The 16,273-nt window shown below is 39.1% G+C and overlaps 1 protein-coding gene across 9 annotated transcripts in view; it reads left to right on the top strand.

Moving 5' to 3' along the window:
• RALGAPA2 (Ral GTPase activating protein catalytic subunit alpha 2) overlaps positions 1 to 16,273 on the top strand; it is a 203,734-nt gene that overhangs the window by 34,572 nt on the left and 152,889 nt on the right. For all 9 annotated transcript variants that reach the window (XR_013989159.1, XM_081015117.1, XM_081015123.1 and 6 more), the window contains 10 exons: positions 3,137 to 3,314; positions 4,488 to 4,603; positions 5,106 to 5,244; positions 6,084 to 6,283; positions 6,655 to 6,879; positions 8,865 to 9,035; positions 10,485 to 10,622; positions 11,610 to 11,758; positions 13,883 to 13,994; positions 14,715 to 14,952. Coding sequence is in view for 8 of the 9 variants with exons in the window: in XM_081015117.1 (XP_080871243.1) it covers positions 3,137 to 3,314; positions 4,488 to 4,603; positions 5,106 to 5,244; positions 6,084 to 6,283; positions 6,655 to 6,879; positions 8,865 to 9,035; positions 10,485 to 10,622; positions 11,610 to 11,758; positions 13,883 to 13,994; positions 14,715 to 14,952 (1,666 nt within the window). In the remaining variant the exon portion in view is untranslated. The remainder of the gene's footprint in view (positions 1 to 3,136; positions 3,315 to 4,487; positions 4,604 to 5,105; positions 5,245 to 6,083; positions 6,284 to 6,654; positions 6,880 to 8,864; positions 9,036 to 10,484; positions 10,623 to 11,609; positions 11,759 to 13,882; positions 13,995 to 14,714; positions 14,953 to 16,273) is intronic.

The raw sequence follows: 16,273 nt of genomic DNA, 5'->3' as shown, positions 1-16,273 counted from the left end.
GGTAGTCTGCCGTCTTTTGTAACATTTTGACTTTGTGACTTGTCCATGTTAGTTGATACGACCCCATTCATATCTCCCATCATTATGATGTTGTTGTAGTCCAGATAATCCAGCATTGTCTCCTGCAGCTTCTTGTAAAATTCCGATTTCCCTTCATTAGGTGCATAAATTCCTAATATCAACAGTTTCTCTCCTTGGTATTGTATCTCAATAGCCAAAATTCTTCCATGTTCATCTTTAAATAAGAATTTGGGTGACAGGCTCTCTTTTGCATATATCACCACGCCTCTCTTCTTAACTTTATCCGACGATATAAATTCCTGGCCCAATCTTTTATTTATTAACACTTTTCTGTGGAGCCTCGTCACATATGTTTCTTGTAAACAAATAATGTCCAATTGTTCTTTTTTTAATATATGAAATATTTTCTTCCTTTTTTCCGGAATGTTACAACCATTAATATTCCAACTCAACAATTGCAGAGACATCCTGAATTGATCTGGTTATTTCTCCAGGGGTGGTATCTTCTCTGGATCTTCAGGTTCCCCAGGTGCTGGTGTTGGTGCTGGCGTTGCCCCAGGCCCAGAAGGTAGTTCAATTCCTTTTTGAAGGTCCTCTCCGTGTGTAGACAAAAATTTGTCTCTCTCTTCCAGTGTTCTAATTTTGACCTTTCTCCCTCTAAAGGTAAACGATATTCCTTGGGGAAATTCCCACCTAAATGGAATTGCGTTGCTCCTTAGTAGTTTGGCAAGTTCAGAGTAGGCGGCTCTAAGATCCAACAGTTGTCTTGGAATATCTTTGTAAATTTCAATTCTTCTGTCCAAAACCTCCAGTGACTTTCCGTAGTGTAGGCCCAAAATCTTGTCCCTTTCCTCCTTTGATCTCAATGTTATCAAACAGTCTCTGGGCCTCTCCTTCTTTGTAAATCTTCCAAGTCTGAAAGCTGACACAATTTTAAAGTCCTTTTCTTCCAAATTCCAAAACTTGGAGAATTCTTTGGTCAAAAACTCAGCTAGATTTCCTTCTTCTGCCTCTTGTAGTGATCTAATCCTCAAATTATTCTCACGATTTCGCAGTTCTATCATAGAAAGATAGATCTGATGTTCCCCAACTTGTTTGGTGAGTGGTCTTACCTCTTGTTCTAAATTTTCCAATTTTTGTCTGGTATCCTCAGCCAATTTCCGATTTTCTGCTGTGGCCTCCGTTAACTGTCCAATTGCTTGTGTATTCTGTGCCACTTGTATAGTTAATTTATTTAGGCATTCTGTATTTTTGTCGATCTTTGCTGATTGCTCATCTGCTTTCTTGTCCAAAGCTTCCAATTTTTCAAAGATTTTGTCTAAAACAGAAGCAGATACTCCTGAGGCCATATCTTCCAATTGTAACTGCTCTATTTCACCCTCTCCCTCTTTTGCCTGTGACGAGGCAACTTCTTCTACTTCTACTTCTGAGGGCAAAGTAGGTACAGATGATCTGCGTGTCTGCGAGGCTGAGGTTAGAGTTGTTAAAGTTGTTTGTCTAACTCTTCCTCTTCTTCTTGTGCCACTCATTCCAACGTTATCTATCAGTCAAGGTCACACTGAGTTATTCCCATGGGAATAGAAAGGCCCAGAGCAAGCAAACAACAAGGGAATCGAAAGTAAATGTAAATGTAAAGTCACTGTTTTAATCCAATCCTCTAGAGGGAGCTTAAAATGTCTTTCAGAGTCTAGTTTAGTATCCAGGAACCTTCAGATACAAATATTTAGCAGAGTTAATAAATAATCACTTTGTTACAGACAGTGCTTATTTGTCTCCAAAAAGAATGTTTCAAATTAGAAGGTCTCAATACCCTCAGATTGTTGCAAGTTCCAATATACAATATCCAAATCTGCAGTACTGACAGCTCAGTCTCTCAAAGCTCAGGCAGCTCCGGACCCTGGGTTTCACCTTTTGATTGTAATCCAATAAAAGGAGGAAAGTCAAGTGCAAATAATAATTCCAAATCTTTAACTTAAGATCTTTACTTTAGATTGCAGGTTCAGTGGATGCTTAGATCTGTAAAGTTTAAAAACTCTTTCTTTCAGCCTCCACTCCTCCAGCTAGTTGCTTTTTTCAAGTTCAATGGCAGCGGAAGACGGACTTCCTGTTTCCACGTCTCTCCGCTTTCAGCCAAGTTCAACCAAGTTCAGATTTTTTGATTTAAAGTCTCTAATTTCAAGTGATTCAGTCTTTACTCACGAGTAAGTTGATTTTCGTCCGAATCCGAATTTGACAGGAAAAGGGATCAGCGCTCACCGGCAGCAGCAGCGCGGCTTCGCTCCGCAGACTGTGAAACGGCTCTCAGCGCCGCAACCCCCCTCCACGCTCCGGAGCCCCTTACGGGGTTCCTTTAGCGTTTGGAGGGTCACTTAAGGCGCCCACCGAGCCTCAAGACCACAGGCTCTTGCTGCCTGTGGTTTTCCGGAGTGGGTCTCCGCTTCGCCGTAGCGGACGACCCGTTGTCTGTGGAGCCTCCTCTCCCGTTCAGAAGAGGACCGCCATTGCCGTTCGCGCCGCCCCCGGAAGTCCCAATCTTAATATTCCAATATCCTTGGAATAATGGAATAATGGTTGGGATAAGGAGTAAGAAAGCTACTCATTCAGTCATTGCAGTCTTTCTTGTAAAATATGGAAACAATGGGTTGTATTCAGAATAGCACAAAGTAGCTTCTTGTGCAAGCAGAAAGACTTTCATTTGCAGAACAGAACTTTCCCCTCCTCCCCTTGCACAGCTGCTGAATCTTTTCTGGGGTTTACCTCAGTCCTTCGGAACAGATTTGGGGACACCATGGGGCATGTGTAGGGGAAGGAGAGGGTGGAAGTCATATTGCATAAATGGAAGTCATATCGGTTCCGTCTGGAACCTGGACTTCGGAAAATATGGCAGAATTAACTATAGTGCCAAATCTTTTCTCCAATTAAACAACTGATGGCAAACTTCTTCAAAGGGAAAACTCTTTCTCTGCAAAGTGAATGCAGTGACCCTTTATGGCAGTAATGGTTGAAAGTAGTTACAACAAAGTACTTTATTAAGGTGTTAAGACTATTTCTTATTTTCCCAGCGTTGCTGGACTGTTCTTTTTATATTGCTTTCTAAAATGTGTCTTCTTTCTAGATAAGATGTGAAGGAATCAGACTGTTTCTTCTCTGGTTACAAGCTCTCCAGACAAATTGTGCAGAAGAGCAACTGTTAACCTTTGCTTGCCTCGTTCCTGGTTTTCCTGCAGTGATGTCTTCACGAGGTCCATGTACACTCGATACTCTCATTAGCCCTCCTCCCAGTCACACTGATGGTTTGTTTTTGCTATATTCTGATATTTTCTCAAGTATCTTAAGTTTTTAGTTGCACTGTCACCTGATTAAAGAAACTTTGTTGATTAATCATATGAATTTTAGTCAATCCATAGATTGAATCTCTCTAAATTTGCATTTGAGAAAAAACAATTTCAAACAAAAAAGTGTGGGTTTTTTTGTTTTTAGACAGTGTGCAAGTATTTTTGCAGGTTTCATCATAGTAGTGGCATTCTCTCTCTCACATTAGGAAATGTCTCCAGATGTTCTTATAGGTACTTCCTTTGGGCATGGTTGAGGGGTCCTCAGTAGCCCCAGGATACTGAGGGTTACTTAGAAAAGAAAAAGGGAAATTGGCAAGGGAAAGGAATGGAATTTGATACCCTGGAGGAAGACATGGCTAACTAGAACCTTGAATAGAAGCTCTTGTGTTAGGATACACTGCAAAGTTTTGCTGCAGGTGCTACCTATTCCTTCTGATATCAACCTTTAGTAGCCCAGTGCCTGTCACTTTCTCAGTTACAGAGGGTCACCTAAAAACGACACAGTAGTTTCTGCATACTTGAGTTCCTCCCAGATTTGCAGAAGCATATAAATTTACCCAATTGAAAAGAAAAATGATTTATTTTCAAAAGTCCCACAAAAGTCTAATAAGGATCTAGTCTCAGTGGCTTCCAGAACATAGAGGGTGTCAGTTGGAAGGGGGGAAAGGAAAAAGGACACCTAGAAAAAGGATCCTTATCTAAAAAGGATCCCACCCTCATCTATATAGCAATAAAGAACTCAAGTTTGTGGCTAGTACTATCCTGAGCCCTTTCGTATTATCTAGTGCAGCAGATGAAGGCTTCAGAAGGGTGAGAAAGAAATCTAAAATGTGTCAGCCTGCTGCATGTGTTTGACATTGCAGACAGCCCCATAGCTGTCATGAAGTCCTGGGCTGCTCTAGATCCAGTGGCCCCTATAGGCATGGGTATTTATACCTTACTGAACAATAATCCTGGGGATTTTCTTCTACCGGAGAGGAGGAAAGCCATCTGAAAGTGGAGGATTCTGGTGCCTGCAGTCTCTCTACTTGAGCTGACTGAGCTCCCACCCCCAATTTTTCATTTTAAAAAAAGAAGGTGTTTATGCAACTGTGTCTTAAATCTTTCAAAATTACTTCTTTTTTATCTTAGCAAAGATTTATCCTGAAGAAATAACTCCACTTTTACCACATGTTTCTGGAGAAAAAACGGCTGAGGACCCAACATGCTACTTCCTTCAGCTACTGTTAAAATATATGGTAATCCAGGTAATTACATGTAATTACATGTAAATCTGCTTATTCAGCGTTGGTTAACTTGATGATATATTCACTTGCTCACAGCATATCTAAATAAGCACAAGATAACAAAGCAGAGTATATTGTAAGGACACAATTCCATAATTTGTTGCTGAGGATGTTCATCAGTATCTAGTGTCTTCATTATTAATGTGTGCACTTCATAGGTCATAGGCACTGCCTCTTCCCCTGTGTTCCAACATGACTTTTAAGATCAGCCAAGATCTTGTCTGTATTGACTGTTCAAACAAGAAGATAATGAAGAGAGGTGTTTTCAATAGCTACCAAAGTTACATCAGTAACCAAGTACTTTCTGTTTAGTGTCTGCCTGATTTTTAAACTCGTATGTCTTGAGGCCTAAATATGGGATTGGAGAGCAGTGCATTTTTTTAAGTGCTCATATAAAGTGTTTCATTTAGACTTATTTTTCAGTATGCTGTGTATTAACATGACACTCCTTACTCTGGTGTAGGCTGCGAGCTTGGAATGGAAGAATAAAGAGAACTGTGATACTGGATTTAAGTTTCTATTTGCATTGTTCAGAAAGTATTACCTTCCTCACTTATTTCCCTCTTTTACAAAACTAACCAACGTATACAAACCTGTGCTTGGTGAGTAGCCATTTTATTTTTATTTTTTCCAAATAAAGTGTGAGATACGTATATTTTCCGTGCGTCTCTTAATGTCTCTTTATACGCATTTGAATATATTTTCTTACTATGCGCTCTGGTTCTAAATATGTTCACTCTGATCCAGAGAACCATGGGAGTGGGAGAAGGGTGCCCATCAGGGGACACCAGGCATGTCACGGTTCTTTAGCTTCAGCCAACCACCTGCAATATGGGGATGATATAAAATTGACCTACCTTAGAGGGTTGCTGTAAGGGTTACAAGAATGCTTTAGGGAAGTGAATGTGTTTAGGGTTGAGGATCTTACAGCCTGATCCTAAACATGCTTGCTTGGAGGAAGGCCCATTGACCTAAATGTGTTCTCCTTTCAGGTAAGCATGCATTGGATTGCAACCTTTGTCTTTTATTCAATAGGCATGATTTTAACAATGGTGTAGTAAAAGCTTCACTTCTCTTTAAAAGCTAAAGGCAAAACAACCTGAGTGTTATGTCTTTTTATATAATCAAGTTGTAGGAGTAGAAAGCTGGACGTGTGGGAGAAACAATTCACATGTGAAACTTGTGACACTTTAGATCGTTCAAGTGATATATGACGACTTTCTAAATTTAAGCCACCCTTTCTGTACTTTTTGCCTGAGGAATGATCATTTATATGGCTTTGTAATGTTTCAAACATGGAGTTCAACACTTGTACAAAATATTGCTTTCTCTGAGAAAGGTGACTTCATTGTTTTCACTGAGTGGAAAAATGACACTGTGAACCATGTAATTCACAATGTCAAAATTTTTAAAATTACATTTTCTGTTTTCTGATTTACAGACATTCCTGGCCTGCGACCCAAACCAGCGTATGTTAGTGTAGCTTGTAATAATGAAAACATTTATAGCACAAAAATACCATACATGACAGCTCGTGTAGCCTTTATTAAATGGCTTGTAAACTTTTTTCTGGAAAAGAAGTACTTCACACCAACACAGAATTCTAAAAATGGAGGGGACGTTTTGCCCAGAATCATTCAAGTGAGTTGTAAATTGTATACATGTTTGTATTCCTTTAAAAAATGTTAAATTGGAATGTTATAGCTAATGCTTTGTTAAATGAACTGTGATATTTACATGGGCTTTACCTATTCTGTTTGTGCGTTTTGAGAGTTACTGTTAGCCATAATTACATAGAATGTTTTCGGAAATAAGCTTTTCTTTAATAGTAGAATAACATCTTTGTGACAATTGGCAGTTACAAAAAATGAAATGTGGCTTTAAACATGGATTTAAACAAATGTATCTTGAACTATGTAAAAGATTCACACATAATGCTAAGCCACTACATATTAAGTTTATAAATTATAATTTGCTGTCTTCTCTCTCCCCTCTCCCCAATGTTACTTAAGAGTGTGGGCGGTGCAATTCAAGATAAAAATTCTGAAGTAGAGAACAGTGTTGTATTGGATCAGGAGAAAAGTCATTCAACTAATGGCACGTTGACTGAGAGGAGGCTCAGTGATTCCAGTTTTTGCAGTATTGAAGAACAACACCGGGCCGTCTATGAGATGGTGCAACAGATCCTTTTGTCTACACGAGGTTATGTCAATTTTGTCAATGAAGTCTTTCGTCAGGTTAGTTCTGGGTAAATGTATGTATGCTGTGGAAATGTAGTAGTGTGCTAGGTTTAGATCATGATTTCCACATTAAATCCTTGCCCAGTCCTGACATGTACTAGGAAGACTTGGGCCACTCTGTCTCTCTTTTTCCTAACCTTCATCACTGTAGGTTGCTGTCAAGGTAAAATAAATCAATGTAATCTTCTTCTGAGGTCTTGGGAAAGTATGAGTAAAATATTTCTAGAGGTGTATGGGAGATAAAAGCACAATAAAGCTATGGTGGCAATCCTGAGCTCAAGTACCTAGGGAGTAACTCCCATTGACTTCACTGGGACCTATTTCTGAATAAACTTAGGATTGTGGTACAAAAGGTTAAAGTTGTAATAAAGGCTGAGATAATTCAGCTAAACATCTTTTGCTTCTCTCTAGAGAGAAAATTGTGGGATATACAAGTGTGACTGTTATAGTGAAAATAATAAGTGAGTGTAGGAAAGAGAGATAAAGTGCACAAAAATGCCAAATGTGCTGCCTGTCAAAAGTACCGCTTTTTCTATTAAGAAATAGGTGAAAAACAAGGAGCTGGGCTTTTGTCCCTGCTCTTAGCTTTTCAGAAAAGGAAAACTTAAATATTGTTAGGTGGAATATGCCCTCTTCTGACATACTTTTGAATTGCACTATTTAGTTTAACTTGGACATTACTTACATATTCGAATGTTCAGAGGCAAATACAGTGGTACCTTGGTAGTTGAACGGCTTGGCTCTCGAACAAATCAACCCCCGAACTCCACAAACCCAGAAGTGACTGTTCCAGTTTTTCGAATGTTTTTTGGAAGCCGAATGTCAGACGCAGCTTCTGCAGCTTCTGATTGGAGTGCAGGAAGCTCCTGCAGCCAATCAGAAGCTGTGCCTTGGTTTTCAAACCGTTTTGGGAGTTGAACGGACTCCCGGAACAGATTAAGTTTGAGAACCAAGGTACCACTGTACTTGTATTTTTGATCCCTATGTTACACCATGAAGGGATTAAGAAATCTAACTTATAGTGAGGTGATGTGGAATTTGTGAACCAACACCAAGATAAATAACATGAATCCTCATTTACAATGACACAGTAGAGGAAGAAAAGTATAAAGCCAAACCAATGTACCTGTTATAAATATCTGAATAGGTTGGTTGTTTTGTGTCACATAATTTATTTGATGTAAAGTCTAATTCTGTCTGTTTACATGGATGTCCAAGCCTGTATGTTCAGTGGGTCTTACTTCCAAGGAATATGCATAGAATTGTAGCCTAATTTGTAGAGGGTCTGTTCTATCAACAAAAATGTCCATACTACTAACACATGGCTTTGTAAAATCAGAGAATCATTTGGGATTCAAAAACTTTTAAAGGGCTGATCATTTTTTTAAAAGATTGCAGATCTCTTGGTTCATTATCCTATAGTAAAAATTATATTAAGAGAACCTCAAGGTTGGCTTCTCTTGATCTGTGACCTTATTGCATAATTTTCATGTTATGCAATGAATGCTCCTTTTTAATTATTTGCATATTGGCTTGATGTATTGAAGCGGTGCATTGCAGTGGCGTAACCACATCTTAAAATGTTTTGGATAGCTCTCTTCTGATCTAAGATGGGTGTAGCACACACATATAGTACACTCACTCTTACCACCTCCAATCTATTAGAGGGGGGAAACTTATATTGTACCCAAAAGGTGTCTTTCAAGCCTAATTGTGGCATGGGTAGGGGGGAAATTGCAGCTTGGGAGGGGAAGTCCTTGAAATTCCTCCTTGCAGCACAGTAAGGCTTGAAAAAGACTTCTAGCAGAATGTTTTTCCCAAGCCTAATTGCAGTGGGCCAAGGAGGAGATGCTGCAGGCCTGATAGGAGAGCACCAGGAGCTGCTTCTGGCCTGCAGACATTCATCTGTAATGTACTTTCAATCTGTACAAGTGTACTTTATTTCTCTTATGTATCAGTAATGTGTACTGTTGACATTTTAGGCTTTTTTATTGCCTTCATCTGAGATATCGTCAACAGAAAAAGTAGTGAAGGTATATAGGAAGTGGATACTCCAAGAGAAGCCTGTGTTCATGGAAGAACCGGATATGAAGGAAACGGTTCATGATGATGACGTCTTAGATCATCCAACAGCAGAAACAGAAGGCAAACATGTATGCTACCAGCCTTTATTAAATAGGTGGATAGTTTATAATGTGTAATTAATTGAGGTTTGTGTGCTTTATGATGACTAGCCAGGCTAAGAATAATAGAACTTCACAAAGTTTCATTTGTGGCCTTTCATCTAGCTATCTACCACTAATAATGTGCCTGTTCCCGTCCTAGCTATTCCTACACTCCATAGAGGACTAAACAGATCAAATACTCACTACCTCCTAATAAGGACAAATATACCACTTTTGGATATTTTCTTCCCAAGTTTTTGTTATATTCCTCTGTGTGATAGTATGACATTTATTTATTTGATTAAAAATATTTATATGCTGCCCTTCATGCAGAGAGATTCCAAAGCAGTGTACAAAAGGTAACAATTCAATGGGTTGTATCAGTGGTGTCACCCAGCTGGATCAGATTTAGAGGTGGGATGAGAGTGGAGAAGAAGGAATGACTGAAAATTGCTTCCCTCCCTGTTCTGATGGTGGAAGCCTTCCTGCCAGCTGAGCAATACGATTGGATACAATCCAATTGATAAAACATCAGCTGGCTGCACCTTTTTGAAAATGTCATGATGGAATAAATTATAAAACATCTGAGTAATAAAATGTACTTTTTTCCTTGGCTTGTGAATACTGCAAGTAATGAACTTACCCTTTCCTATTAATATATTAGACGTATAGAAGTATTCACAGAATTGCAGAGGGACCATGGGGGTCATCTAGTCCAACTGCCTGGAGTGCAGGAATCTTGAACCTATGACCCTGAAATGAAGAGTCTCATGCTCTACCAACAAAGCTATATGCATTCAGTTACATATATCATGCAGCATATCGTGGGTGGGACTTGCCAGCTGGCTGGCGCCTTGACTTCCTTCTCTGGCTGCCTCCTCCCTCTCTGCACCAGGCGCTGGTTGAAGCAGGAGTGGCAGCGGTTTCACCCTGCCGCCTTGTGGGGCCAGGGGTGATGCTCTTTCCTTTCCAGCACCACAGTGTGTCACTATATCATGGTATTCAGCTGGTGATACATCACAGTGTTGAAAACCTGATATCGCCTGCCCTAGCGGTAACATGTGTTGCCCAATTGTGTGGCGCCTACTCATGACAACACTGACTTTCCTGGTGGGAGCATTGACATGAAGGGATGTCATAGTTTAAGGAGCATTTGGATGTGTTTATATGATACAATTATGACTAGTTAATTAAAAAAGATATTGGAACTTGGGAATAACACTGATTTCATTGGGGATTACATCCAACAGAAGCATGTTTAGGATTGGAGAAAGACATGACATGCAGATTTTTGAAAGGCTTCAAGGGCCGTGGAAGTTGCTTGTACCTCTTGGGCTGACCTGCTGCATTTAATTTATTACATCTTAACCATTTTAAAATAAATTTGATATGCGGTCTTAACCAGTGCATATTGTCATGTTTTTTTCTTTTTTGAAGCTTGCAACTGGCCATTCTGGACATAAAAGGTCATCTAGTTGGGGAAGATCTCATTCCTTCTCTAATGCAGTCAATAGAGGGTGTATATTAGAAGATGAAAACAAGAATGTCAAAGCAGGGCTTCAAGCTACCCTACAGGTAACATTTACGGGATATCACGATAGTCCAATGGAGCAGAATATTTCTATTTCCAGTATTATTATTTCTGTGTCTGAAGATGAATGCTTTGGACAAATATCACTGAAAGTATTATTGGGCCGCACTCTTCTTTCAAGCTGCTAAAAATCTGGAAATTGATGCGATTGAACTGGGCGGTAGTTGAGAGGCTTTCTGGTAGTTTTTACTTTTACTGGTAGTTTTTGTATGCCCTCCAAAGAAGAAGTATAATAAGATGCTCTCTAGGCTGATCCTAGCCTAGAGAATCTCTAGGCTGCCCAGGAGCCTTGGGAGTTTCTAAGTTATAATGCTAAAGACCCTTTCCTTCTGCTAAATTCTAGAAATATTAAACAGTAAAGACCTTTGGATTAACTTTACCAAAGTCCAGGGGACACAAAACAAAAATACTGTGTAATGTTTTAACAATACAAATGTCTAGCTCATGAGGAGATTTTAGTGAGAAATTCTAAAGAAATGCTTTTTAAAATCAATAAAGACAAATTTCAAAAAATAAAGTATTTTATTGGGAGGCAAAGGGGAAGAAAAAGGGATGACAACTATTTATTTGTTTTTTATCTTATGTTTACTATCAGATATTATTTCTAATAATCTTGGAGCAAGACAATAATGTTTTAGAACCCCCAAAGTCTTTTAGAGAAAGTTCCTGAATTTATTCTAGGAAGAGAAATGCCACCTGTAGAAAGGTTTTGTGGCTCACCAGCAATCATATATCCCACTAGGATGAAATATGGTGGTGAGTGGTCCCAAAACGTTTTGAAAACCAAACTCTGTATGCCTTTTCCCATAAAAGGAATGTAAAGGGTCTTTCCTGTTTGTGGTTGTGAGAATCCATGTTAAGTGTTCTGAACAGGATGTAGTTTAACATTAGAATAACTGAATAAAATTTGTTGATTTCTATTCTTCTCACCATCCCCTTTGTTTCTTCTTTCCTTCCTTCAAAATATTAAGGTATTCTTGACAAACTCTGCAAATGTATTTTTATTGGAGCCATGTACTGAAATACCTGCACTCCTGAAGGAGCAAGTTGGTGCATGCAGAGCAGTTTTGAGTATATTCAGGCGCATGATTATGGATCTTCCAATGAATAAAAAGACATGGTATGTTTTTAATGTATTTCCTCTATGTGTGACATGCGCAACATATATCAAAAAGGATCTAAAACATTGAGTCTGCCTAGGAACAAGTCCCGTTGAACTTAACGGCTCTTATTTCTAAGTAGGCTCGGCTGCCAGCATTGAATATTTCAGAATTTTAAAACATGTATAAATTTATAAAACATACTGTACCTTCTTTTTTTACAACCCTATCTGAAATTTTCTACATAGAAATAAGTTTTGAAATCATGACATTTGGTTGTTGTCCCCCCCCCCCCCATCTTTAACTCTAAAAGGGAAAGATCTCCAAAAATATATTATCTACATGGGGGTCGTTGGAGACCTGGCAGGCCAAATTTGGCCCATAGGCTGGAGGTTTCTAACTTCTGGTTTAATGCAGTTCTTCATGGATACAGAGTGTCTTTTTACTGTGTTGATTTATTATTTTCCATATCTAATAAGCATACTTAAAAAATGCATGGAAAGTGCTATTTTCCTTTGTTCGGGTTGTGATATCAATCTTTCTCTGGGCAAGTAAGTGTCCTCACCTTGGATTTGTGCTCCACCTAGTGGTTGAAGACAAAATTGCTGCTCCAAATGGAATTTTTGAAATTCCTCTTTGGAATCATCAGTGTTTTTTAATTATTATTATTTCAATTCTATACCACACTTCATCCAAGGATCACAGGGTGCTTTACAGTATCAATCAATCAATCAATCTCCTTTATTGGCATAGACTTAGTGTGTCATATACATGGATCAGAACACAACACAGGTAATGTCAGGGACTGGCCGGAGGAGGAAGAGGAGGAGTGGTGGTAGAGACCACCACCCCAAGAGCATTCCAGAGAATGGGAAGGGGAAGAGAACGAGGTCTTGGACTGGTGGTTCGAGACAGGTCACACCCCAGAAGAAAAGGAGAGGAGTTGGAAATAATGGGTGAAGAAGAACAGGAGCAAGGTAGCAGTGAACAGAGGCAAGTGTCAGGTGTGTTAGAATCTGGGCAGCAGCCAAGTGAGTTGGCCAGAGTCCTCCCCCCCCTTCCCCAAGAACTAGATCTGCTCCGCGTATCTCAGAACAGAAGGCGCAAAGGAGACTTGCCCTTAGCAGCCACCATAACCAGTAGAGGCCTGTCTGCATGTTCCTACAGGCACGTCAAGCAGGAGCAGACCCTTTTTTTCTTTCTGTCCATCTTCTGTTCACCTCACCCCCCAGAAAAAGCCTGGCATTCCTTGGATGTGTGAAGTGCATTGAAGGTGTATATTTATTAAATCAAGTCCTTCTGCCAGTCAGATATTCTCATTCCCCCACTTTCCATTCTTTCCTATGCTGGAAAGTGTTCACTTCTACTTTGACTAGGTGACTTAAGGCCTGTATTTCTTAACTTGCACCTGCCTTACATTGCCACCATCTACAAAAAGATTCTCATTCAGCTAGTGCTACAGGCAGGATTTTCTCTGAATGCTGCATCGCAAGAAATTTGTAGAGCTTCCACCTGGACCAAAGCCAGTACTTTTATCAAGCACTACAAAATGCCCAGCCTGCCCAATCACTAGGCAGCCTTTTCCTTGTTTGTTTCTTTGGTAGTTTTCTGCCTTGCATGGGTCACCGCTGTGTCCCACCTGCGGTCTCCATTACATGTACAGAGAAAAGACCGTTTGGGTTCATTCTTGCAAAGAGGATTTCTGTGCATGTAAACAGGTGACTTCAGGGCCTCACTCTGCAGTATGGGACTTTGCCTTGAGCTGCCTGGCTTTGTTGTTTTTCTACACACACAACATATTACCGGAGCCTTCTCTCCTTTTCTTTGTTGTTATTTATTCATTCTTCTGGTTTTGGTTGGCTGTCACTGTTCTGTGTCTCCTTTCTTTTGAGAATTCCATTTGGAGCAGTGATTCACCCACCAGGAGGGCTCAAGTCCCACGGGATGTTTACATGCACGTAAATGTCTTCTGCAGAACCCAAATGATCTTTTTTGGAACACCATGGCAGTGCCAAAATTATTCTGAGGGAATGTAGTTATTATTCTGAGCATCACATTTGTTAATATATTTTGTGTATTTTTCATATGTAAAATAAAATTATGGGATTTATTTCTTAACATGTGGTTTTTCTATTTTGTCTTAGGGAGCAAATGCTACAGATACTACTTAAGATAACAGAAGTTGTCATGAATAGATCAAAAGAGAACCAAGTAAAGGATACATTTGCTCAAAGTTTAGCAGGATTATTGTTTCGGGTATGAGCCGTCATCTTGAAATAATTGTAATTACAGAGTGCTTAACTTTTCCTGTGTGTGAAAACTGCCTCTAACAGTGTGAGAGTTAGAGCAGAAAGATTTTTAGTAAGAAAAAAAGAGTGTAATGTTGTTCCTTGGGAAAATGATAGGCTGGTAGCAGTAGTGTTCAGCTGAACTTAATAACTCCATTATATTAAAACAAGAATTGTCTAAAAATTGGAATTAGAAAATAAAGTACAGGAATGCTTAAAGGGTATGGAAATATTGAAATATTGAAATCTATTGAAATTAATTAACATGGCTAAGTTAGGTTCAACAATTCCAAAGACTCTACTCTGAGTGCCTTCCTTTGTTCTGAATAGTTTTTGGCAATTTAATTGCAAATAATGTATTATAGGTCTTGTATCTTAAGAAGGAGAATTAGGAGTTATTGGTCAGAATATGAATAAATGGATTGAATGAATAGCCTATATTACATTTGAAACATTTCAGACTGCAAAAATAGATAATGGAACAAGCTTTTAGGCTGTGGAAAAGTTACTACTTCTGAGTGCAACTTTTTTTATTCCCTTGGAATCTAGAACATGGATTAGTGATGCTGCCTTGACTGTTGGGGGGTTACCTTTGCTTGCAAATGTATCCTTTTTTCTATTGTCAAATTCTAGATGAAAAGTCAACTTATTCACCACTCTAATCCCCTTTCTTGTCTCCCCAACACAGACACTCATTGTGGCCTGGGTTCGTGCTAATCTGAGTGTTTATATATCTCGAGAGCTCTGGGATGAGTTACTGCGTGTGCTGTCATCCCTTACAGATTGGGAAGAACTAATAACTGAATGGACTAACATAATGGATTCTCTTACATCTGTTTTGGCAAGGACAGTGTATGGTGTTGAAATGACCAATCTGCCACTGGATAAGCTAAGTGAGCAAAAAGAGAAAATACAACGAGGAAAAGGTAAACCTTGATTCAGTTAAAATTCTAACAGTTGTGTGTGTTTAGCTGTAAGAGCTTGTCAGTCACAGCAAATATGATTATATATTATGTATAATAAATGTTAATCTACTGCTATATTGCAAAGTTAACCCCAAGTTACTTTCTATTTTCTCCTGCACTTCATCTTCCTTCAGCCTTACTTCACTCAGCCGTGTTTTTTGCAACTCAGCATACATTCTTCGTCTACTGTCCTGACAGCAGCAAATGAAGTACCAGCTTTTATGACTTAATTCTCAAGCTTTGATTGGCATAGAGTAAATGAGCTCACACAAAATCAGGAGATTTTCATGTGTCTTGAAGCTGATCGGATGTAGCGTTAAATAAAGAGCAAAATATATTCAAACTGAGTGTAGGCAAGAAGTATGTAGCTTATCTGAATGTCTGTGTTGGAAACTTAGCAGCGGCTGAAGTGCTGGAACTTTAATTTTAACCTGAATTTGAACACAATCATTTATATTAAATTATATACATAAAATTATAAGTACAGTGATCATATACATGTTGTATTTCTGTGATGCGGTTTTTGCAATTTCCCGTCTACATAAAAACAACTGAAGTTTGAAATGCTTTGTTAGTATCATGAGTTAAGATGGGTTCTCTGTGCACTTCAGAATCAGAAAGTGAAACTCCTGTTTACCTATTCTTATCTACTCAATGGCTAATATAATTGGAACTGGGATTCTCCAGTACGTATGAGCAGTTCTTCTACTATCTGAAGAACAGATAGCTTTTATATCCTCATTTAAATTAAAACACCTTTCAAAGCCTAGTTTAAGTTTATCTACATTGTATACTTCTTGTACAATGGGATGTTTTCAGAAGCAGTACTTTTGTCTTGTCTCTGGGGTTGGGGCAAATGTTGAGGATGCTTTTAAATGTTTTAAGGTGTTTTAAATAGTTTTTAATCTGTGATGTTTTGAATTTTATTTTTGTTTTGTTGGGGGTGGGATGGATGTTTGGTTGGGACTGGGGATTTGTTTAATTTTAGTATAATTGTAAATTTTTATTATTGGTTTTTTGGGGGGCGGTTCTACTGTTTTATTGGTTTATTGTATGGTTTGTGTTCTGTTCTTAAGGGGAGAGGTTCAGGGCTGCCTGGGAGGGGGCCCCAGCCAACAGAATGGCTGTGGCTGGGTTCCACACGGAGGGATGCACTGGGACACCCAGTCATAGTGATCACGGGCTGGAGGAGGAGCTATGCTAAAACCAAACCACATCATTACCAAGGAGGCAGGTTTAGTCATTGTTTGAAGACTAACCAGGTCTGGTCTTGACCAGAAGG

Source organism: Podarcis pityusensis (assembly GCF_964106645.2).
Source record: "Podarcis pityusensis genome assembly, chromosome: 7".
In the NCBI taxonomy this organism is placed as follows: domain Eukaryota; kingdom Metazoa; phylum Chordata; class Lepidosauria; order Squamata; family Lacertidae; genus Podarcis; species Podarcis pityusensis.
The sequence above is the reverse complement of the archived record's forward strand: the minus strand, read 5'-3'. Positions and strand labels throughout refer to the sequence as shown.